The following is a 25,079-nucleotide window of genomic DNA, read 5'->3' on the forward strand; positions in this document are numbered from 1 at the left end:
TTAAGTAAAACAACCACAAAAACAAGAAGAAAGTAACCCAATACATGTTCCACGCATGAATAATCACTCCGCAAGTAAAAATTTAATAAATTTATCGACATTTGCGCCATATTCATACACAGCATTCATTTGTTTCCTATAAACATCATTTCATACAGATTCTAGTACACATAGCAAACAAATTCACACATTAGACGACGCGTCGCACTTCAAAGAAGCGCTTCAAGTAGAAAACTTGTCCCATCGTCATCGCAATCAAGATCAACGCCTCGAAGAAACTCCACAGCACAACACGACTGTTTGTGCTCTCATTAATCGAACGGTGAATGCGATCTCGCACCTGCATGTATTCCTGTTCATGTTTAACGCTGGCGAGAGCACCGCTCAAGTCCCGGATCATATCTTCCAGTTTTGTTGCGCCTTCGCCCTCACCGCGCTGCTCATCGGCTTTGGGCGGCTCGCCGATCGCCATGTTGAACATGACGACTTTCGGCGTCATCGTCGACATGCGATTCGAGAAGCAATACGTGTAGATCCCAGGCACATGCGCAGCGAATGTGTATTTGCCGGAGGATTCACGCTCACCGTTGTAGACGACTTTGCCATCGGGATCGACGATCTTCACGTCGATGTCAAGGAAGCCACCTTCGGCTATTTCAAAAGTCAGACCTAGAAAATGATAAATCATTAGTAAAACATTATTATTTAGTGTTTTTCGGATGAATTTTACCCATTTTAGTACCGCTTTCGACTTTATCAAAGAAACACTCCTCTGCATGAGCATCCACAGTGATAAAATACGAATAAGAGGTGTTTACAAGCGCGCAGAGCACGAAACACGTCGTCAATACGTGCGTTAACATGTTTACTGTTATTCTAAATGATAATATTGTGTTATTTCGATGAGAAACGCGAATTATGAGTCGATTTTGTTCGAGTTGCTGACTGACTGTGATACAGCCACGTATTTAACCTCAAAATGTCTGTTGACGTCTACATGTCACAATAAACGCATGCAGCGCTCAACACCAAATACAAATTCATAAATTATCAACAAATTAAACAAAATAGAGTCAAATCATACGCAGACATCGATTAACAATTAAATTCTACGTGTAATTATAACAATATTTATAAATCCGCGTGAATTTTTACAGAATTATACCCAAATCAATGTCATACACTTAATTTAGCGATAACTATTTACAATAACAAGAAAAAAACAAAGCATATTCTTTAAAAGATGCAGAATTTAACTAAGGATATAAATTAATTGAATTCATTGCTATAGCTGGCAGCGTTTACGAGAAATTAGCAAAAAATGATCAAAATTAATGAATTTTCATGAAAATTAATTTAAATCTTAATTCTAAACTAATAAAACTTAGTTTAGGACTTTGTATGTATAATTTATAAATTTGTTATGCTATTAGATACTATTTAATTGTGTTTAGGCTGTTATGATTTTAGTTTTTTGCCTATATTGTCCAATTTCATTTTGCGCGTGCGTTTTATTCGTTTTCTGCTGCTGCTGCTCGATGCAGTCTCGAATGGATCGTCGGGATCCCGTGCAGCGATGACTTTCTGTCGAGCATCGTAGAATATTCGCTTCATTTCGGGGGAGAAGTCGGATTCGGCGTCGGCCAGAGCGTCGATGATTGATGTGCCTGAGTAGTTGCGGATGTGTGGGTCGGCGTTGTGATTGTTTAAGATGTTTACAATGTCAACTAGATAAGAAAAACATTAAAATTGATTAGATTAATATGATTAACAAGAAAATTTTAGTTTATTTGAGTTTGTTTTTGAGTTGTTGGAAAATTTTGAAGTTTTTTGGTCGTTTTTTGTTTATAAATGTTGAACTACTTAATATAATTCTTTGAAATTTGGTAGAGTTGTAGATAATATAAAGATTTATAAGTGGGAGAAAGAATTTTTGATTTATCATTGATAGTTTCTGAGTTATAACAAATTTTGTAAAAAAAAAGTGCGAAAATGTAACATTTTTTTTTAGTTTTTCGTGAATAAAAAGCAAACTAATTAATTTTTAGCAATAAATTAATCAATGCTGAATGCTGAAATCAATAGAGGAACTAAATATTTACACATAGCCACAAGAATTATCGATTTATCTCAAATAGTTTAAAAAATATAACGGAAAAACTAAAATTTGCAGTTTTTGCGCATTTTTTAAACAAATTTGTTAATAAAACTTGAATCAATCAACCTTGAAAATTGCAAGATTTATAAACAAATATATTATTAACCATCAGAACAAAGAAATTTTCATTTATCTTCATTACTTTTTAAATTATAACAAATTTTAAACCAAAAAACGCGTAAATCAACCATTTTCTAAAGTTTTCCTCGAATAAAAACTAAACTAATCAACACAAAACAATAAAACTTTAACAAAACAATAACCAATTCAATCTTCACATATTCCAACAAAAAATTTCAAATTATCTCAAATAGTTTACTAAATACACACAAAAAACCTAATCAACTCACCGTAATTATTCTCAATCGCATGATACAACGCCGTCCGCCCGGATTTCGAATCACAGCAATCAACATTCGCCTCCAACGCGATCAACTCCTCCACCTGCTTCTTTTTACCATGCATCGCGGCAAGATGCAGCGGTGAATAGCCCTCATTATTCGTCTTATTAACCAATCTACGATACGTGACATCATCGACCAATTCACGCACACTTGGTTGCAGCAATCTGCTCAGCGATTCACTCTCCACAGCGAAGTGCATCACAGTGTTGCCATCACTGTCTGCCTTACATATATCCGCATTGTATTTCAACAATGTACAAATGACGTCAATGGATGCGCTATGAATGACAGCAAAGTGTAATGGCGTCTGAAAATGTCAAAAATGTCAAAATTAAATTTCACACATGAAATAAACTTATAACTTACTTGATAATCTTCATTGACAACATCCACACCCATAAACATCAGTTTCAACGCGATACAATGCCGTTTCACCTCCGGTAAGTTATTCAGCACGACCTCACGATGTATCTGTCGATCTCCAGCGCCATTAATTTCCTCGCCGCACGATTTCATATACTGGGGCAATCGATGCACGCGAAACACACCTTTCGACTTAGGCGCAGGTTCGGCAACCCTATTCACACTATTATTCTCAATGGTTGGCACCACTTGTATCTGTGGCACAGGCAACTGCACACCCATATTGACATCTTGTATCAATTCATTCATATCACTTGATTGCTCAAGCATCTTGTCAGAAAACATGTGAGAAGTCATATCAACATCAATTTTCACATATAACAACTCCCAGAGTGTGGTTAATTGCGCATGGTATAGTTTTAAATCATCATTGGATGATATCTGTATTAATTCATACAATTTCGACGCTAAACTCCCCAAATCTTCAGGTATTTTCTCTTCGACAACCGGTTTTTCTTCTGGAATCTTCCAACTGGGTTTACAAAGCGTTTTCTGTGAATCCCGCAGGTTTATCTCAACATCCGCGAGGAATTTCATGTTTAAATACCGGATAATCTTCAATACTTCATCCATATTACTGTGCAAGCATTGATTCTCATCATTTTCTTTGATTTTCTCTTGACTTTCACTCAGCAAACACTCCAATTCTTTGATTTTCGCTTCTTGTGCATCACATTTGTGTCTTAACTTTGATAAATCATTCTCTAGGACTTTACACTTCTCAGAATAAACTTTTTTTGACTCCTGCCAATAATTACTGATGATTGTCAGCATTTCTTGAGTGAAAGTGACACCCTGCATACTGAATTCGTTAATAAGTCGACTTTTGAGCAGTAATTCCTGTGACATCTCCATGTTTGCAAAGGGTACATTCATTTTCTTCACTACTTTGATGTTGCTGATCTTGGTGATGGTTGGCGTAGCACTCGGAGTGGAAATGGACACCAATGGAGGTGTTTTTGGTTGTATCGCAGGTAAACTAGGCTTAAATGCTAGTAATGGTGGTGCTGGCAGTGTAACAACATTAGGTAAGGCTTTAGTTACAGTTAATATCGGTGTGAGTATTCTTGATTTAGTTTCGGATGATTGGACAACAATTGGGAGCGACTGTCCGGGATTTGCCATTCTAAAACATAATTCCACATTAAAAACACATAAAAATGTGAGATTTACTTATTACCACTTGATTGTGATTAGATTTATGATGTTATGTATGTTTTTTTGTTAATTTTTATTAATTTTGTGAAAATGTGTCTCTAACCTGTTCGTTTGTGCGTCCGTGCACGACTGATCCACTGATTTCTGTCGCTTAGTGCAGTAATTATATTTGTTTATCTTATCGCTGCGGTTGTGTCGATGAATTGCACTTGCACTGCGTGATGTTTGCGATGTTGGGTGAGTGTGTGCTTCCCCGGTGTGTATTGCGTGCTTATTCAGCGGGGAATCCCAGGATTTGCTTGAGTTAGTCTGGTAGAATGCGTAATGGTTAGTGGAATAATTACGTTAATATTGGTTTGTTTATAGGCTAGGGAAGTACGGAAAGCAGCGTGGTGCTTGATTATTTGACTATTTTAACTGTTTAAACAGCTGTAAGCGTTTTGTTTGCTCTCCTTGGCACAGTTAAATGTGATAATGCGGTGATGCACATTTCAACGTTGCCTGGTTGAAGTAGTTCCATGATTTGGCGTGGTTTTCGTGTATTTTGGGTTGCATAGGTTAAATGGTTAAACTGAGAATTAAAAAGTTTAAATTTTAAACCAATATATATCAAAAACAATAAAAATATTTGCGTTTTATTATATTTATTGTTATTATTTTATTTAATATGTGTTTATATTTTATAAAACATTTAAATTAAACATTAAAATTATTTGTATCTATGGTGTACCTTTGGTTGCCTATGTTAAACATCAAAATAAAAAACAAATTTTACGATTTTTTAAGTTTAAACAATGATAAACTTAATAAACATACCAATATCCCTTAAAAATCTTATTAAAATATTATTGTTTTGATTTTTTGTAACTTTTACGTTTTGATTTTTGTTTAATTTGCTTATTTTTCTTCAATTTACCAAATTTACTCTTTTTTTCAGCAAAAACCTTGTTTTTCTTCGCAAAACCTCTATTTTTCTCCAAAGAACGTTTAACTGGATGCTTAAAAACAGTTTTATCTAACTCCTGCGCATTCTCTTCGTCTTTTAACATTTGTTTATCTTGTTTCAAGCGTTCAGAGACGTATTTATCATCACCAACACTAAAATTTTCATCGTCAATCGGAAATTCTACTTTTGCTTTACTTTTAGACTTTGTTAAATGTTTATGCTTCTTATGACTGTGTGAATGGCGTTCTCTGACGTCTTTTGTATCATTCTTACTGTTAAGATTAATATTTGTACTGTTTTCATTCAAAATTGGTGAAAAAACTTCATTTTTAGGCGAAATATTATCAGTTTTAGTCCTGTTTTGACTCAAATTAGATGAATTCATTGGTTTTTCAGCGTTTAACATCGAAATCGCTGCGTTTGGAGCGTGTTGATGTTCGTGTTCATGTTTTAAATGGTCTTTAACAGGCCCGGAAGATGGCGCTGGTTGATTTTGTAGTTGTGATCGCAAAGCATTGGTAACTTCTTCAAAATTGCGTAACAAACGCTCAAACTCGTTGATTTTTTGATGTTTTTCATGCTTATCCTCTTGGTGGACATTATTACTACCTTCTGAAGGTGAAACAATGAATGGTTGTGTTTCATTTGTGGTTTTACTGCGTGAATTCACTGAATGTTGATTACGTTTGACTTTTTGGCTGTTTTCATGTGTTTCTTTGATATTTTTCGGTGTTTCAACACAGTATTCTGTGAAATATTGTGGTATATTGATGTCTCTTACAGCTCTGGATAGATTTGAGTCCTGATGACTTGAAGCAAACTCTTCTACAGCTTTCTGAAGACCGTAGGCGAAGGATTTCATTAGGACGCATGAAAATTTAGGTGTAGTTGCTTGAAATACGCAGAAAAAAACATGTTTAGCAATAAATAAACATGAATATTAGTTACTTACAAGATGGAGAATTTTGTTCTTTGTCTTCTTCATGAGGAAAACCATCAGGAACTTGTTTTATTTCTATAGAAATCACAAAAAGAAAATTAAATTAATTTTTGGGTTAAAAATGCGACAGAAGCGACATCTATGTAACTTTTTCGACAAAATAAATGAAATTATTTGTTTCATACCATTTGTGTTATGCCCAGAAGCTAAATTATTGTTTAATAACAACAAAACTGTTATTAAACAACAATAAACAACAAATTTCTTCATTTTAACACCTTTTTCACACTTATATTCACTTTTACTTCAATAAATACAATTTTAACACTTAGTAACACTTAATAACTGATTAAAACTTGATTTATTTACTTAATTAGTTGTTATTTATTGTAACTGTGTGTATTATTAATGTCTTTATGCAATTTTAGCTGCTTTTATATAGAAACTTGTGAGTTATTCATCGCAAAAATGAGCAACAATGCAATGTCACTTAAAACGAGGTTTAAAAATTAATTAGAGCATCAATGTGTGCCGGACTTAAAGTTTAGTTATCTACTAATCGGTGTAATTAATATTTGCGATGGCATTATATCACGATGACCTTTTTGCATTATCACAAATATTTTAAAACTTATTTACAGTTTACAGTTTAATAAAGCTAATGGCACGCTCATAAATGTTGTGCATTGCATTTTGAATGTCATATTAATTGATATAAGTAAATTGTAGGTATTTATGTCAAGAATAAAATAGAAAATTATAGATTTTTTTATTGGTTTTGTTGATTTTTTAGGTAAAAATTAAGGTTATGTATGTTTGGAGGTTGATTATGGTGTATTACTCATGCGCAATATAATAAAATATATATGGTTGGTTAGTGTATTTAATTATCTTTAAAATGATATATAATTTGTTAAAATTGAGTAAAGATAACCGAAGTTATGACGTTTTTATATTTAGTAAACATGTTTTTGAGTGTTTTTGTTTGTTTACTTTTTAGAACGTTGTGAAATAAAAACTATTAAAGTTAGAAGAATGATTAATATCTTAAAGTTTAGGGGATAAACGCAAGTTTCTTGTGTGTAGATGTCGCTAGTGTTGCATGTATAACCTCAGCGTAATCGCGGTTTGAAGATTAACAGTTTTCGTAATGAAGAACAAACTTTAAATCATTGTAACTTTTTATTGAATAATTTAATTTGATCAAATTCTTTTGCATCCTTTACACAATTTAATCCTCTTTAATTATATACAAAACTTTATGAGTTTTAATAAAAGGTTAATAAATAATTAACAAAAAACGAACAGAAACACAAAATTTAAATTTCACGCATAATTTTCAACAAATTTTACTCAATGACGCAGTTTATCATATTCACAATCAAAAATATGCATCTAGTTTTATATATCAGCATAAATTTGCAAGAATTATCTATGAATAAACTTAATTTATTCACGAAAACAGTTTCAACAGTTCAATTCAACCAAGAAACGAAGAAACAACTAAAAAATGAAGTTAATAGTATTTATTTTATTGGTAACAATGGTTACAGTGTCTAACGCACAACTCTTCGGCTGGATAGAATTTCTCCTTGGCACACAAGTACGTCCTCCACCCAATTCATCAAAACCAACAGAAAAACCGACTGATTTGGTGGTTCCAGGAGGAATAACAGAGACAGAAACAGATAATGGACAAGTTACTAATCCAGAACCTGTACCTGTACCTCCAGTGCAGATTAATTTCGCTATAAATGGACAAAATTACCAAGAAATTGCGTTGCAAAACTAGTATATGTTCATAATCAATTGTAATAATAATATTATGTCATAAAATAAAGTGTATGGGTGGTTGCTTAGTTATGATGTTCCTTTGGTTGCCTATATTACTTGTCACAAGGTGTGTTCGTGTTTGTTCGCTGTGTGAGTGACACGTATGATATGCGCATGCGCGTACCACGACGTCACGCTGTCAACCACACACAAGCACGCAGCGTATGAGTCAACAAGTAAAACGTACACACTTCTACTGCACCAAAACAACTCCACATTGTTTACATTGTTTAAATCATTCACAGTAAGTGTTTATCACAAGTATTCTTATTGATAACACCTCAAAACACGTTCAATGACAATTAGTGAACCAAAACAACCAGTCTACTTTGTATTTTCATTATAAACAGACAAAAACATAAACAAATAACACTTTCGATCACTAATTAACACTCATAATCCAATATTAATATGTTTGGTTACTTTTGATGTGCGCTTGGTTGCCTACGTAACATGTCACCAATTACATTTGTGTTGGTACGTCGCAACACACACAATATACGCATGCGTGTGCATGACTGTCACACCATCAACAACGCACACCCCATACTCACACACATCGCAGCGTGAAAACAGTTAGGTTAACTTACACACACTGCAACATCATCAGCACAACTCAGCATTTATTAAATCAACCACAGTAAGTACACATTTCTTATATATTTATATATTATTATGTATAACGCCTCAAGATACCTTCAACGAACACCATAGGCGCGTTACCAATCCGTACGCCAATCCCCGAAATCAAATCGGTTAAAATATCAATAAAACTCGTAAACAGCTCGGATTTCTGCACGTACGGCGCAAGCGGGCCAATCGGTGTAGTTATCAATCCGCTCACCAGTTGTATAATCGTGGCTGTCAGATTATTCACCAGCGTCCTCACCACAACATAATACGGATTGATCAGTGCGTTTAGCAAGTCATTGCCGGTATTCGCACGTCGCAGTTCGCTCCCCTCGATATCCTTTTGACTTTTTGACTTTGACAACGCCTGCGACCTCTCTGCTTTCACCCGGTTTTCTGCGGCTTGAACATAACCAACTACAGCGTTTCCTAGCGCTGTGAATCCAATATCAGGGGTTGTTTGTGATTCGGATTGTGTTTTGCATGGGAATGAAACAAATATGGCGATTGCCAGCACCACGCAAATCGGTAAAAACTTCATTTTTTGTTGATAATTTTATGTTTTCGCGTGGTTGGAATGAGGATTGTGTGGTAACTAAAGTGGATTGAGTGTTTTTATGACTTAAATAATTCCGCGCAGGTTTTCATTGAAACATTTTTGAAATTTATGCAAAAATGCGATTATTATAATTATCCGGCTTGTTTTTAATACTAGGATGTGGCGTAACGCTGGGAAATTTAAGGAAGTATTTGGTAATTACGTTAATTAACTTAAGTTGAAGGTATTTTATCTGAGAAATGTGTTTTGAGTACGTAAGAGTGGTATTTTTGTTGGGGAAAATAAGTTGATGGAAATTTGACGTCAGTTTGTGGGAACACCATGTAGGGAAATTTGATGAAAATTTGATGGTTGATAGAGAATTTAATTATCTTTTAGGATGTGAATAGAAAATTTATTTATTGTTGATAGTTTTTGTTTAAATCACAATTTAGTGAAAAAACACAAAAATTTAATCATTTTTGGTTTTTTGGCTTTAAAAATTAATAACGTTTATTTTTAATAAATAATTTTCTTTTTCTTTGGTTAATATCAAAGTATATTAAATTCTTTATCACGATGTAAAAGAATTATTTATTTATTGTTATAAACATGGCGGTAAATTTAGTTTAAAGAAAAAAAATTTGAAAAAAATGTAAAAAATTTATGCTTTTGTTTATACTTTTGCAAATAACATATAAACTAAATTATTTATCAACATTTTGTTTTTGCAATATAAAAGTCAATTAACCAATCTATCACTCCTGAAATTTTCATCAAATTTGAACGACAAATATGGCCGTTATTCACTTCTTAAAAATCATAACTATTTCATGTCAACCTTACGCAATCATGACTTAAGTCTAGCGAAACCAACTTCATTGGTCGTTCACACCTGGGAATCTTGCCAAAACTCAATAATTTTAACACCTTAAGGCGTAGTTTATTAAATTTAACTCGTAAAACATATAAAAATTAATATTAATTTACATAACCTCAAAATAACTCGAAATTTTCATCATTTTTACTTCATAAGTTTTTAAATAATTGCTTAGCAGCATAACCCATTAGCGTATCACTCAATTTCGCTTTTATCTGTGGATCAATGTTATTATTCGGATTCAAAACAAATCCAGCGGCCATATTGACCGCATCACCAGTCAAACGTGAAATGGCTGCGTTTCTTCCATTTTGATCGTGTAATATCACAGATTTTATCAATTTTCTTGTATGCTCCTTAGCCTCAAGTATATTTTTACTTCCAAAATCATTTGTGAGTTGTTTAATCAAATTATTTTCTAGAAAAAAACAAATTATAACCTTAAAATCTAAAAAAAAACGGATTAAAAATATAAAAATACCTTGTACAGCTAATATCTGGGTGAATATTGATGGTATTATTATTAATAATGTTATAATTATTAATATTTTATCGATTTTATTCATTTTTATTAGATTTTTAGTTGAATTAAACGAATTATAACAAAATACGCCCGTGAACTTGCACTAATTGCGTTCAATTGTCGTTTTCTGTGACGTTTACTTTGAATATTACGGTAATTGCTGGGCTATTGCATCGTACACATGATTGTTTTGCACTGATAAGAGTGCGATGTGTTATCTGTTGTTGTTAGGCAATTTTTAAACAATGCCAAGCGGTTAAAGTATGTAAAACTGTGATTGACGCGTTATTAATAAGAAAAATGTCGAAAAACGATGATAACTTAATTAGTATTATTAATAAATTGGTAGGGGTTTTACTGTTTGAAAATTTATTAAATTCTTTACAAAACTTAAAAAAAAATTCGTCACTTTACATTGTTTATAACTGCTTTTATTGATAGTTAAACTTTTGGTTACATTTTTAGTAACTTTGTTGTTTAAAGTCAATTTATGGGTACACCCTGTATTAGAAACGGCCAAAATTAGGTATGCAGTTATAAAAATTAATTGTCTTTCATGAATTAATTTGAATAAATTAGGTTTTTTCAAAGGAAAACGCAATTTAAGTCACAATATTTCATTATTTTTATTTTAAAGTCAATTTGCCGTTACACCCTATATTGAAACTTAATCAAAAGTTGTGAATAGATTAACAATTTAATTCTCTTCCTAAATTTGAAAACAAAATTTTGTTATCACCAATAGTTTATCAGTAAATTAAGTTTTTCCGAACAGAAACACGACTTAAGTCAAACATTTTTCAATATATCTGATTTAAACTCAATTTACTGCTACACCCTATATTAAATCATAACAAAAATGACTCCTCTAATCAAAAATTTAATCCTCTTTCAAATTATGAAAGCAAAATTCTGTTATCACTAAAAGTTTATCCGTAAATCACGATTTTCTAAACAAAAACACAAATTAAGTCACATATGCGCCCAATACTTTAACCATTAGACAACATTAGACAAATACGAAAACAGAAAACACTAGCAGTCACTTGATGAGATGGTGAGAACACTAGTCTGGCGACGAATGGGACTTAAGTCGCATCTTCCTGCCCCCTCTCCATTCTTCGTCCCGAAATTCGTGCGTCAGCACACACATTTCACACGCGCCGATTTCGAGTTATTCCCATCCCCAAAGCAAACGCACTTCACCTCTACACCTCTGCACTTCTTCACGTCACAGCACATCTTCACCTCCTCACCAATCACTCAACACCAAATTACAAACTAATTAATTAGTGCCAGCAAGTGACTTAAGTGTTTTCTCTAAATTAAAATAAAAAAAAAATAAAAAAATAAAAAAGTGTGTGAATATGTTTGATTATCGTTATCACAAACACGATACGGGATACGCAAGCGCAGAAACCGAAAGCTCTCTTGGAAGTATAGACACCGATGATGATGATTTCGAAGAAACAACCGCGAAAACCAAATCACGAAAGAGTTTGCATCAAAAGAATAAGAAAATTCGGCGTGAAAAGGATGAAATTCAGCATATTGGTGACGTAACGCATGATTTACACGGTTTAGGTGGGAATATTCATGGGGATGATCATCATGCGCATCCTTTGGGGGGTGGTGGGGGTGGTAATAATCCGCGGAGGTGTTTAACGTGGGCGTGTAAGGCGTGCAAGAAGAAGACCGTGTCGGTTGACCGACGGAAAGCAGCGACTATGCGTGAGAGACGACGGCTGAGAAAAGTAATTGTTTAATAAATCATAACATAATTAAGATAAATTAAATTTGTTCAAAGATTTAGAAAGAGGATTAAATTGTTTATTAGTGGGGAAAGTTTGGTTAGGTTTTTGTATAAAGTGGAGGGGTAAATTGAGTTTGAAAATTTGTTTTTTTGATATTTATTTGAATTTTTTGTTTTGTGGATAGAAATTTGTTTATAACTCGGAAAGTATTTGTTATAAACAAATTTTGTCGACGCATATTAAAAGTTAGTTAAATTTTCTAATGATTGATATTTTTTCATTAAGATTGTGTATAGGGTATTGCCGTAAATTTACTTTTATTAGAAAACTATAAAATTATAGTTAATTTTTGCAATATTACACAAAATTTTAAATTACTTAAAAACTATTTATTTTATCCGAATATTGTTTTTAAAAGAAGAAAGTATATTAAATTTTCGATGTGATTTCTTATTTTTACTTGTCTATAATTAAAATTGAAGCTGTTATTCATTTCTAAACTTGGTATTTCTTTTTGTTTGCAGGTAAATGAAGCTTTCGAGTTGTTAAAACGCCGCACATGCAACAACCCAGGCCAAAGACTGCCAAAGGTCGAGATTCTGCGCAGTGCAATCGAATACATCGAATATCTGGTTGAGATTCTACAAGGATCCAAGATGGCCGCCGCTGGTAACACCGATGCGAACGGAATAAATCACTCGCATCAATATATTATGGTAAGTGGACAAAATTTATTAGCTAAAGGGTTAATACCGGTATTAATTCTGGTATACCGATAGTTTTTTATTATTAATGAATATTGACGGTTTCTGTTTAAAAATGGCTTTAAATTAATTTTGAAATTTTTAATTTAAATTGCTGCCATTTAGGTTTAAAAAAATACCGGTATATCGGTAATACCGGTATTGACCTCAAAATTTACATCTCCATTAACCGTTGCTAGGGGCAACCTTCTTTCTCCCGGTGCAAATTCACAGTGACAAGTTAATAGCGCCCGGCGTTAACAGGCATCCCTCGCGTGTGTTTCGTGTACCTACTCGTATTTTCTTCTTCCTCCTGTCTTCTCTTGGAGCAGCAGTTTAAGGTGTCTGTTTTCGCGTTATAAGCATAAAAGCACCTTTAGTGCCCGTGTGCCCGTGCAAGACGTGCGCGGGTAAAAGTCGTGCCGAGTCATGATGCATGATGCATGAGCGGCGGCGCGTGCCGCTCACCATGCGCTGACAGACACCTGTCAAGCTTCGACATTAAATAAACATTATTCATTGCAGCCGCGTGGGCTGTTTGGTAGCCGGTATCAGGAGGGTCTTTTGACTTTCAATTTCACACCGTTCACAGGCTGTAAATCAGTAATTAATTCATTAGAGTCAGGAAAGGTTGTGAAAAATGGTGATTAAATTGATTTAGAAGGGAATTGAAACACTCTGTATAATTTTGGGGTAGGGGAAGGAATAGAGGAGTTAATTAGGTTTAGTTTGATGTGTGATTTGTTGTTATCATATTGAAATTAGAGGTGTTATCATAAAAATAAAATTGGAAAGTTTTTAATGTGAAAAATTATAATTTTTTGGTTTTTCTTAATTTACGTAATAATTAATAAAGATACAAACATGATTTATACATCAAATTAAAGCCAATTAAATTATCTATCAATAATTATTATTAAATTATGTTAAAATGTTGTTTCTTGATAGTTATTCAACAAAACAAAACAAAAAACAAAAAAAAATTAAACAGTATTTTCATAAACAAACTTTAAACTTAATTTAAACAACTTTACAACAATATTTCAAAACTTTTCAATAGCCAATCCAATAGTAAATTTAATTACCTTTCAAATAAGCTTTAATTTATTTATACAGAGTGTTTACTGAAGTCATAAAACTAAAAAAACTCAAAAATTTCCTCAAAATACAATTTAAATTTAAATTGCTGCCATTGGCGAAATTCAGCAATACACGTACTTGTGTAAGCCGGAGGCCGGTTATGTTTGGACAAGAGACATCTTTCATCGTCGTTAAAATAGCATCTCATTAATTTCACTCGGCAGTCGGCGACTTTAGTGCTTCGCGGCGATCGCTTCAACTCTAGTTTTATGTCCAACAGATCGCAACGAGATGAAATTCATTGCGATGCAAGTGTCGCGCGCGTCTTAAATAGCTTCGCGGCAAGTGTAAATTTACTACTAAATTATACGCATTCAAAAGATTTCATTACACAGCAGGAGAAAAAAAAACATAGTGGGAAAGGGTTGGTTAGGTTTTTGTACGAAGTGTCACGGTAAATTGACATTAAAAATTAGTTTTTTTAGAAATTTATTTGGAAATTGAGTAGAAAATTGATAATAACTTAAAAAGTATTTGTTATAAACAATTTAGTTTTTCAGTAAATGAAAGATTATTAAATTTTGGTTATGTTTACCAAGTTTTATTAAAATTAAATGAAAATTGTAGTAATTATTGATGTTTAAAGTATATAGAAGTTATTGTAAAAAAATTCAAAAAAATTTAAAGTTTTGCAAATTATTTAATAACTCGGAAACTATTTAATATAAACAAATTTTGTTGACATATATTGAAAGCCAGTTAAATTCTCTATCAATATTTATTTATATAATAAAGATTATGTACAGGGTGTTGCCGTAAATTCATTTTGAATCGTAAATTATAAAAATATAGTTAATTTTTGCAAAATCACACAAAATCTCAAATAATTTAAAAACTATTCATTTTAACAAAATTTTTCTTTTGGAATACAAAAGTTTATTAAATTATCCATAAGTTTTGCAATTTTCATTTATCTGGTGCAAAAATTGTAGCTGTAATTCAACTTTAAACTTTTTATTTAATTCTGATAAAAATTTAAACCTTAAGCATCCAACAATACACATAAAACACATTATAAACCCAGTAGCACACAAAAACAAAGCAAAAACATAGGTTAGGAATGTTAATGTTGCTTTCGCAGTTGTGAATTTGCATATTTATCACTCGACAGGTTGAGCCTGCGCAGACCGCCCACGCGTTCGCCATACTCTCGCAATGCGACAGGTTTATTACGGTTTTGGTTACTTTTTAATGAAATTGTCAAATAGTTTTGCTGTTTTTTTTTTTGCTTGTGCATCTCTCTAGTCTCTAGAAGTATCTAAACGTCTCGAAGCACCGAAATAGAGTGAGTAGTCAGTAGTAAAAATGTAATTTTATGCGCGCGGCGTGTGCGTGCATATGTTTCAAAATAAATTCGAGGCGCGCTTTTTATTTTATTTGCTCTCTTTCTCCACCGAGCAGTAGATGCGCGCGGTGTATTTATAATGGGACGCCTATATGTTCGCTTTAATCAAAATCGTGTCGCGTGTCGTCTCGTGTCGAGGCTATTAATTAAACTGCGTGTGCTAACGCACAGCAACACTACATTTTATACAAGTTGTAAGCAGAAATTAACGAAAAATCACGAAAATTAATTAAAAATATAAAAATTTTTGGTTCTGATGTAGGCAACCAGTTGTTCATGTTTCTGTTGTATTTATTGAGGTTAGATGCAAAAAATGATTGAATTTTGATAGTATTTCTTTGTGGTTATGTTTTTGTTGCATGGTGGCGGTGTAAGTTTAAAGAAACCGAAGGAGAATTGCTCGATCTGTTCTGTTCTGTTGGTTGGGTGTTGGGTGTTTGTGCGGCTGTGGAATTGAAACGGTGCCAAAATAGTGATCGCGACTCTTACGAGTATCCTCGCCGCCGCCACGCTCAGCACGGCGATTCGTTGCTTCGATCGACCGCCCAATCTCGGGCGAGTCGGGACTTTGCCCCTGAGTGTTTTATTTTATATAACATTCACTAGGCGGGCTTAATTAATGCGTTTTTTTAGGAGGAAACTTCTTTTCGGTGGAGGTTGTGTTTTACAAATACGAGTACATTTCGTGTTTTTGAATGTTTTGTTTATTAATTATTTTAGTATCCACGATTTTTTTAAAGATTTGAATATCCTATCTTATGGAGAATTTGACGTAGATTAAGATGGTGTAATTCGATCCTTTTTATCTCTTATAGTTTACGAGATATTCGCGATTGAAAAGATCGTCAAAAATTGAAAAATGTCACTTTTTAGCATTTTTAGTCGCGTTTTTTGACTTTTTACTGAATGAAATTGAATAAGTTTATATTGTTATCTGATAGAGAATTTCCTAATCTTTTATAATCTATAATTTGCTGATTTCTATCGCTTTTAGTTTGGAAGATATTCACTATCAAAAAACGTCGAAAAAAAGTATCAAGTTTTGATCTTTTTTTTTTAAGAATTAAATTGTTTTCCCCTAAATTTCAAATTGAACTAGCCTATCTTATCTGTAGGATAAGACCCTGCAATTCGATCCCATTTATCTCTTTTAGTTTACGAGATATTCACAATTGAAAAAATCGTCAAAAATTCAAAATCTAACTTTTTGGCACTTTTAGTCGCGTTTTTCGACCTTTTACTAAATGAAATTGAATAATTTTAAATTGTTATCTGATAGAGAATTTCCTAATCTTTCATAATCCAGAATTTCCTAATTTCTATCACTTTTACATTGAAAGCTATTCGCTATTGAAAAAAAACCTGAAACATGATCGCTTTGTTTTAATATTAGTGTTTTCTGTTTTTCTAGGGTGGTGCATTTGTTTCTGATCGTCTCGGTCACTTCCAAGCGCCATCTACAACCGGAACCTCTGTAAACATCACCGATACAACCTGCAGGAGCAACATTAGCAACTCAAACAAGTATCAAATGAGTGGAATAGCAACAAATCAACATCCAAACAACGGTAAGAACAACTTTTCTAAATTTTTATAATTTTTAATGTATTTATTTCATTTTAAACTTGATGCATGTGTAGAAACAGTTTCTGGGTCTTTAGCTGAGTGTATAGAATGTAGAATGCTGAGTATTTCTTGTTGTGTCTAGTGAGTAGTGATCTCTTGAGAGTTTCGGATATAATTTAGGAAAGAAATATCGACGACGTGCGCTCGCCGCTTTAAAAATAAATTCGAAACTCTCATCCACCCGAAAAGCGCGCGGTGGCTGCCGAGATCAAACAGAGCACTCTTAGCGCTTTTATTGCTTTCTGCCATTACTATTTCGGGTGGGTTTTTCAGTTTTACGGTCAAATAATGTTAAAATGCCTTAAATTCCAACAAAAAATAGAAAACTTTCAAAGTTATCTTTTAATATTGCTATAAATAATAAAAATATTTATATATTTAGTATATTTATTTTATAGTTTTAGTTATTAACATCAATTTGAGATAAAAATCAATGTTTTATCATGAGTAGTACCAAAGTTGTGGCTTTTTAAAAATTAATTTAGAAAAAAATGATTTTACAGAAAACTGGAACACTCTGTATACTTTTTTGATACTGGGGATGATAGGGAATATAATTAGGGTTAATTTGGTGTATGATTTGTTATTATCACATAGAAATTACAGCTGTTATCATCAAAATAAGAAGAAAACATTTTTACGGGAAAATGAGATATTTGGGTAGCACTCTTTTATAGTTTTTATTAATTTGCGCAATAATTAATAAACATACAGACATAATATATATTATATATTAAATTAAAGCCAGTTAAATTATCTACCTAACAAAAATTTAAAAAATTAAAAATTATGAAATTTTAACATAAAAATCAGTCTTTTATTATAGGTAATTAACACAAAAGTTAAACAATTTTTGTTTGCACTTTTTACATTTAGTCAAATATCAAAAAACTTACGTGGTTTATAAATATTTATATTTTGTACAGTTATTCTACATAAAATTACCTTCCCATTATTAATTTATTTATTAAATTATGTGTGCAATTAGTCGAGTTATACACATTTTAGGCAGATGTTGAAAATGTAAAATTGACTTCGTATTAACTGTTCCTAAATCAAGCGTTTTATTATATATAGTTAAAAGTTAAAAGGTAGTGTGTATCGGATGTTCCCTCGAGCATAAGTGCTCCCTTTGCATGCCCTCGCCGCCCTTACGCTAGCAAAACCAAAACATCCGGCGCGGTAAATGCCTTATCATCGTCGTTTTCCGACGACGTTCTGAAAGTGCTCGAAACGAGGCAACACTCAGCACGGAAGCATAAACCAAGCGCTTTTAACGTTTAATTCTCACGTAGGGCCATCAATTCTCACATCTGTCAACACTTGTACTTTTTCCTTTATTTTTTAAGTGAGAATAGGTTATAAATGTGGAATGTGCAAGATATAGGCAACTAAATTTACATATTTAGGTAATTTAAATTGAAATAATGTGAATTTTTATGGGACACTTTGTATGTGAATAGAAGTTAATGCTATTTCGGGTGCGCATCGGCTGGCGACGTTTCGTGAGCACTGAAAATACGAAAATAGGCAAATCGGGAATTGAGTGAGTGGTAATTTAGTGACATGTCGCTCAATTTGTAGAAGTGGAATCAAAGCAAAGTCACGTGCCACACAAACAGGAAAGCTGTAAATGAAAGTTTAAAATTTAAAAAAGCAATTTTACGTTATAATTACTCAAAAACTAACTATTTTCTTGAAATTAAATTAAATTTTTATGAAATTTGAAAACTAAACTGTTTTTAAAACAAGAATATAACTATTAAAAAAACATGATTGATACAACTTTATATTTTCTTTAGGTAGGCAATTTAATTGGCTTTAATTTGATGTATAATTTATGCCTGTACGTTTATTAATTAATGCGCAAATTAATAAAAATTAAAAAAGAGTACTACTCAAATATCACATTTTAATCCAAAAATTTTCTCTGGGTATTTTGTTGATAATAGCTGCAATTTTTAAGTGATAACAACAAATCATACATCAAATGAAACCTGATTAAATTCCCTATCATCCTCAGTATCAAAAAATTATACAGAGTGTTACAGTTTTCTATAAAATCACTTTTTTGTAAATTAAATTTAAAAATGCCATAAATTTTGTACAATTTATAATAAAACATTGTTTTTTTGTCTTAAATTGTAGTTAATTTTTAATGTTTTTAATTTTTATTTGGTAGATAATTTAATTGGCTTTAATTTGATGTATAATTTATATCTGAATGTTTATTAAATTTTACGCAAATTAATAAAAACTAAAAAAAAGTACTTCCCGAATATCACATTTCCAGCGTAAAATTTTCTCTTTGTATTTTGATGATAACAGCCGTAATTTCTAAGTGATAACAACAAATCATACATCAAATTAAGCACAATTAAATTCCCTATCAAGCTCATTATCAAAAAATTATACAGAGTGTTCCAATTTTTTATAAAATCATTTTTTTCAAAATTAAATTTAAGAATGCCATAACTTTGGAACTATTTATAATAAAACATTGTTTTTTGTCTTAAATTATAGCTAATATCAAAAATGATAACATAAATTAACTAAATATATAAATAATACAATTTTTTATAATAATACAGGAAGATAACTTAGTAAATTTTATATTTTTTGCTGGAATTTTATAGCAAAAAGCAATAAAAAGCGCTAAAAGAGCTCCACTCCCTTGATATAGACTTTAAGGACGATTTATCAAGCTCCACGGGTAGATAAAGTGATGCTACTTACGCGAAAAAAGCAAAACACGCTAAACACGAAAAAGCTTAACCCCTATAAGCACTCGGAGACAAAGCAGTTGACTTTATCAACGTGACAGCCAACAATTTATTTATCTCCACATTAAAAACACCATAAAAATAATTCAACTATACTTAATCTTCTACAGGTGAACATCAATCATCTTTAGATTGCCTCAGCATGATTGTCCAAAGCATCAGCGAACATCGCGGCAAACAAAACCAAGAACCATCCAAAGACAACGAACCAGCATCAGAAACAAATAATTTCTGTGTTAATCATAATCACAATCAAAATATGTTTAACTTTGAGATGCAAAAGGGACGCAAATTCGAATGCAGATAAAATTATTGAATATTTTTTAGTGATTTACGTTTAAAATCACAGCTGAGGAACGCAGAAAAAAAAAACTCGTAGAAATGTAATATCCGCGCGTAAATATTGACAGAGTTAATGGTTGAACGTTTTTCCTTTCACTTTGAAAGTGTAATCAGCAAAAACCCCGCTGGCAAAGCTTAAAACACAAAAATCGACAAAAAAAAAAGAAAAACACACTGTATATAAATAAGAATAATAATTTTTTTCTTTTCTAATCCAGCACAGAAAAAATAAGAAGTCAAAAGTCTATCAAACAATGAAATAATTTCCATTTTACCTTTTTTAAGAGGAAAACCCGTGGAAACCCGAGACGCGAATAAAAATGATTGCATAATGTAAGGGATGCAGTGCGCAGAGGGTTGAAATGTGTGCCAGGCGCGTGTGCGCCAACCCGCGCCACGGTTCAATTCGGTTCAACCATTCGGCTGACCCATTTTCCATCCCTTACTCAAACACACTGTGTGTGTGCTTTGTAGATATTATATAAGACGAATATTTTTAAGCTAGGCAACCAAATGTACATATAAATATGTTTACAAATGTATAATGTGTAGTCTATAGGCTAAACGATTGTGAATTATGAGTAATTAGTAATGGCGTTTATACAACGATGGGGGCGGCATGGAAATTATGATACTCCGGCGTAAATTGGCCTAAATTTGGGCGTTTGTTAATAAATGAACGGCGGCGCGACGCAGAGGGGCGGCGAAACCCACGCATGTACTGTACATTTACATACAATGTGTTTAAATTTATCAAAAAATCAAAAATAATTCATTTTTTAAGTGTAAAATTGTTAAATGTCTTAAAAATGTTTAATATGAATTATTTTTATGTTTAAACACATTGTATGTTTATATAGTATAACATCATCCCCCCACCAGCGGTATAAATCTATACGCTGATGCCGTGATGCTGGTGGATGCTGCGCCGGTGGCGGCAGGCGGCAGTATCGCTCGGCACGCGTTACCCGCACGGCCCGCGCACGGCCCCGCCCGCCCCGACCTCGCCTGGATGCTGTGCGCGCTGCCGCCCCCTTCGTGCGACCGCCAGACCCTAGAAGAAAGCAAAAAACCGAAATTTATATTCGCGTGTTAATCATTACATTATTGTGGATTGTGTACGGTTGCGGTGAGGAGTCATGACGCAAGACGCGCGGAGGTGTGATGCTGGCGGGGGTGGAAGGACGTTGTGTGGACGATGGGTGTAACCGAAAAGTGCAACAAATGTGCACGCAGGGTGCAATGTGGGTCAAATATTCAACTAGTTGATAAACAAAACGAATTAAACAATCGGATTAAAGCAAATTAAAACAAAATAAAGTTGAGGGGAAGAAGTATAAAGGAAAGTAACTGAAGAAGAAGAGGAAGAAGAAACGTGACTGGAAGGTAAAACGAGTTAAGGGTTGGAGCAGTTGCCAATATTAAATGATATAACTCTTAAAATGTCAAAGAAACCTGAGAATTATTGAAGAATAAGAAAAACAGGAGAAAAAAGTAAAATTAAAGCTAAAATAAGAAGAAATTCGGGGTGGAAACTTGAAGAAAGCTGTGAATCATGTCGTGGGAGTCCCTGAACTCACATCATGACTTTATAAGGTGAGTTAGTTGATAGTCTATGTAGATTCAACCCTGGAATGTAAGAATGTAAAGTTAAAAATCAATATGCACTGAAATTTTGATGATTTTTTAACGTAATTTTAACTTTGGACGCGGATTACTCAATTGTTGTTAATTATACAATATTGTGTGATATGTCATTTGAAAGTAGATTTATTTGTGGTTATTATGGTGTTTAAATTATTTAAATGTAAAATGTAGTTTTTGAGTTATTTTGGAAAAAGTAAAAATTTTCAAAAATTTTAAAAATTTATGGTAATTTATACTTTGGATGCGAATAAGTCAAATGTTGTTAAATATACAATATTGTGTTATATATCATTAGAAAGATAATTCAACTCTCGTTAGTAAGGTAAAAAAATTATTAAATTCAAATATGGAGCTTTTGAGTTATTTTCAAAAAACTAAAAATTTTCAATGGAATTTTTGATTTTTGACGTAATTTATACTTTGAACGCGAATAACTCAATTGTTATTAATTATATAGTATTATGTTATATATCATAAGAAAGAGAATTTAATTCTAATTATTTTGATTAAAAAATTATTAAAATCAAAAATGGAGTTTAGGAATTATTTTGAAAAAACTAAAATTTTTGACTTTTAAGAAAAATTTTCTAAAACTATCATTAACTCAGGTATTAATTATCATATCAAGATGATTTTTTTGTAAATCATAGATAATTTTACTATCTTTCAGCTTGTTGCAAAAAAATTCAAATTTCTTATCAAACTTTTGAGATATCATTAAAAAACTAAAAAATCCAAAAGTTACACTTAAAAAATCATACACTATATTCTAATACTCCTAAAATACTTTCCAGTGGTGGTGTAAGTCATCAGCTATCAGCAACACGCCTCCTCTCCTCCCCGGACGGTTCACGCCACCCCCTCGACGGCCTAGATGGCACCGGCACCGGCCCACGCTCCGGCGGGCGTGACAATCACCTACCCACCCTAACTCTCGGCCGAATCGGCAGCCTACACAGCCACTCGTCCACCGGCGGCAGAAACGCGCCTAACCGCACTTGGACATGGGGCGGCACCGGCGGAGACCGAGGCGGTGACAGAGATCGTGACAGAGGCACCAACACAGGCGGTACCAACTTCGGCGACAGTTTCTCTTCACTACAACGCGATACAGCCTACGCTGAAGTCCGAACACCGCATTCCACGCTACGAAAATGGTGCTGTGCATGGGGTTGCTTCCGTGGCTGTCGCGCACGTCTACATCATCGTCTTGCAAAACGTAAAGTCGAGCAAGGTGTACGCCTGTACGCGCAGCACAAACAACAACAAGCCGTACGCAAGTGGAAATCCGCGTTGAAAGCAATCCGACGCCGCGAGGACAAATTTGAACTTTTAGGTTACTTATACCAGGCGTATATGGATTGGGGAAAATACAGGCAACCAAACATACATATTTCCACATAATAAAACAATACTTACTTAATTTTATCTTCTAGGGATGCGCTGGAATACGCACATAAACAGCTTTACATCTCCGAAGAGTTAGACAACCCGAACATGCGCGCTGAAAGTTACCTCAACCTCTCCAGAGCACATCAACGTATGGGTGGATTAGAGAGGGCGCTGGCGTATGCACGACATTCATTATACAATGAATGTGAACAGTGTGCGACTGCCGGACACGTACACCTCACAGTCGGTTCGGTGTATTTGGAACTAGCTGGGTTTAACAAGGCGCTGGATAGTTTTCAACACGCGCATCGAATCTCACAGGCTGTCAATGACCACGCGCTGGAGTTACAGGTGTATGTTGGGTTGTCGGAGTTGTTTGCACGGTTACAGGACGCGGATAAAAGCGCACGATACGCGTCGAAGGCGTACGACCTCTCACGAAGTCTCCAGCTCGGTGATTTGAACTCACGTCATCATCGCGCGGCGTTGCTGCAAATGGCGTCGGCGTTGCGCAAGCAGGGAGAGTTGGGCGACGCGCATGATTATTGCAGTGAAGCGACGCGTCTGGCGTTGGTTTCGGGTGATCAGGCAACGTACGCGAGGAGTATTCGTATCATGGGCGATATTTACAGGAAAAAACTTGATATTAATGTGAGTATCATATATAAATATGCAATAAATCAACATAACCTTTGTTTTTTTTTGATTTTATAGAAAGCATTCCGTCAGTATGAAACAGCGATGGGTTCAGCTGCCGCAATGGGTGACCGCGTGATTCAAATGGAGTCGATGGATGGCGCTGCGCGTTGCCTTGAAGCACTCCGCCTCCAGCACAAAATATGCAACTGCCGCCCCCTTGAGTTCAACACACGTCTACTGGAAGTCGCCAGCTCCGTCGGCGCGAAGCTCTTGGTGCGCACGGTGCGCACGCGTCTCGCACGAATTTATCACAGCCTAGGCGATGACGATCAGAAGCAGCATCACGAGCGCGTCGCCAATCGCCTGCTGCAGGATTTGGATCTCACCTGCGGCGGTTGTGGCTCCCCCTATGGGATTGAGAATGACAGCTTGGAGGCACTGCCATGCGCGCACATTCTACACGCACGCTGCGCATACGATATTCTACGGCGTAATAAGAAGAAGAAGCGCAGTTGTCCCGACTGTGACAAAGCGATGAATTCACGGCTTTATTTAAATTGTAACGATTATAATAACACGTACAGTCCGGTGGCGTTATCGGTCTGCTCCTCGTTGGACAGTCATTGTAGTCATCAAGCGACAAGCTCGGTTTGATCGTAAGCCTACAGATGGCCTATGGTTGTGTATGCAACCACACATACACCAAAGTAATGCGTCAATGTACATAATTTTAAGCGATCGCAATCTTACACACTGAACAAAATCGTTATTGTTAACCCTAAAAAAGTAACAAGTATAACACACGATCAACGAAAATTGATGATAATCGAATAAGCTAAGCGCACGCGTTGAAAATGTATAATGCACACACACCCACACACACGCAGAAGATGAACAATTTTAGCTAGTGTATAAAATTGACAGTGCGCAGGCGACAGGCGTTTGACAGATAACCTATAAATATTGCACGTTCTTAAAGAATACACATCATATTATTATATTGTTGAATTTATTGTAAATCTATGGACTATCAAATTCTATCTTCAAGAAAAAACTAAACCAGAGAGTAAACACGATATAAATCATATATATAAATAATTAAAACACAATTAAATATTAAATATTATAAAGATTAACAATGCGCAGCTGTAAAATGCGATCAAACTTCCAAAACAACAAACCAGTGATAATGTAAAATCGTATATTATAATAATTATTAATTTAAACAAACGCCG

At 33.9% G+C, this 25,079-nt stretch overlaps 5 protein-coding genes and 1 long non-coding RNA gene across 7 annotated transcripts; 2 read left to right on the forward strand and 4 right to left on the reverse strand.

Annotated features, from left to right (window-relative positions):
• Positions 1 to 75: 75 nt before the first annotated feature.
• CHOp24 (transmembrane p24 trafficking protein CHOp24) lies at positions 76 to 1,000 on the reverse strand. The gene is made up of 2 exons (XM_065311035.1): positions 731 to 1,000; positions 76 to 669 (listed from the first exon to the last, which is right to left on the reverse strand). The coding sequence occupies exons 1-2, from the start codon at positions 861 to 863 to the stop codon at positions 191 to 193; spliced, it is 612 nt and encodes a 203-aa protein (XP_065167107.1). The 5' UTR covers positions 864 to 1,000; the 3' UTR covers positions 76 to 190.
• Positions 1,001 to 1,095: 95 nt separating this feature from the next.
• On the reverse strand, positions 1,096 to 4,670 carry LOC135798210 (uncharacterized). 2 transcript variants are annotated; one of them, XM_065310982.1, is made up of 4 exons: positions 4,247 to 4,670; positions 2,929 to 4,111; positions 2,509 to 2,869; positions 1,096 to 1,727 (listed from the first exon to the last, which is right to left on the reverse strand). In XM_065310982.1, the coding sequence occupies exons 2-4, from the start codon at positions 4,108 to 4,110 to the stop codon at positions 1,459 to 1,461; spliced, it is 1,812 nt and encodes a 603-aa protein (XP_065167054.1). In that variant the 5' UTR covers position 4,111; positions 4,247 to 4,670; the 3' UTR covers positions 1,096 to 1,458. The 2 variants fall into 2 exon arrangements, with proteins under 2 accessions (XP_065167054.1, XP_065167044.1); XM_065310972.1 differs by having other exon boundaries at positions 4,166 to 4,670.
• A 100-nt stretch (positions 4,671 to 4,770) lies between these two features.
• On the reverse strand, positions 4,771 to 6,600 carry LOC135803307 (uncharacterized). Its single transcript, XM_065316899.1, has 3 exons — positions 6,215 to 6,600; positions 6,042 to 6,104; positions 4,771 to 5,980 (listed from the first exon to the last, which is right to left on the reverse strand). The coding sequence occupies exons 1-3, from the start codon at positions 6,297 to 6,299 to the stop codon at positions 4,989 to 4,991; spliced, it is 1,140 nt and encodes a 379-aa protein (XP_065172971.1). The 5' UTR covers positions 6,300 to 6,600; the 3' UTR covers positions 4,771 to 4,988.
• Positions 6,601 to 9,951: 3,351 nt separating this feature from the next.
• LOC135797789 (uncharacterized) lies at positions 9,952 to 10,594 on the reverse strand. Its single transcript, XR_010549628.1, has 2 exons — positions 10,392 to 10,594; positions 9,952 to 10,328 (listed from the first exon to the last, which is right to left on the reverse strand). It is a non-coding gene; the product is annotated as an uncharacterized lncRNA (long non-coding RNA).
• Positions 10,595 to 10,623: 29 nt separating this feature from the next.
• On the forward strand, positions 10,624 to 20,336 carry nau (myogenic-determination protein nautilus). Its single transcript, XM_065310303.1, has 4 exons — positions 10,624 to 12,187; positions 12,712 to 12,903; positions 16,827 to 16,983; positions 19,935 to 20,336. Exons 1-4 carry the CDS (start codon positions 11,801 to 11,803, stop codon positions 20,129 to 20,131), a joined length of 933 nt encoding a protein of 310 aa, XP_065166375.1. The 5' UTR covers positions 10,624 to 11,800; the 3' UTR covers positions 20,132 to 20,336.
• A 142-nt stretch (positions 20,337 to 20,478) lies between these two features.
• Positions 20,479 to 25,074, forward strand: LOC135797743 (43 kDa receptor-associated protein of the synapse homolog). The gene is made up of 4 exons (XM_065310249.1): positions 20,479 to 21,762; positions 22,608 to 23,189; positions 23,250 to 23,856; positions 23,920 to 25,074. The coding sequence occupies exons 1-4, from the start codon at positions 21,722 to 21,724 to the stop codon at positions 24,496 to 24,498; spliced, it is 1,809 nt and encodes a 602-aa protein (XP_065166321.1). The 5' UTR covers positions 20,479 to 21,721; the 3' UTR covers positions 24,499 to 25,074.
• The last annotated feature ends 5 nt before the right edge of the window (positions 25,075 to 25,079 follow it).

Source organism: Atheta coriaria, unplaced genomic scaffold (assembly GCF_025399875.1).
Source record: "Atheta coriaria isolate IRGN ID8LTWV9N9 unplaced genomic scaffold, Caltech_Dcor_3.1 hic_scaffold_2_pilon, whole genome shotgun sequence".
Taxonomy (NCBI): domain Eukaryota; kingdom Metazoa; phylum Arthropoda; class Insecta; order Coleoptera; family Staphylinidae; genus Dalotia; species Dalotia coriaria.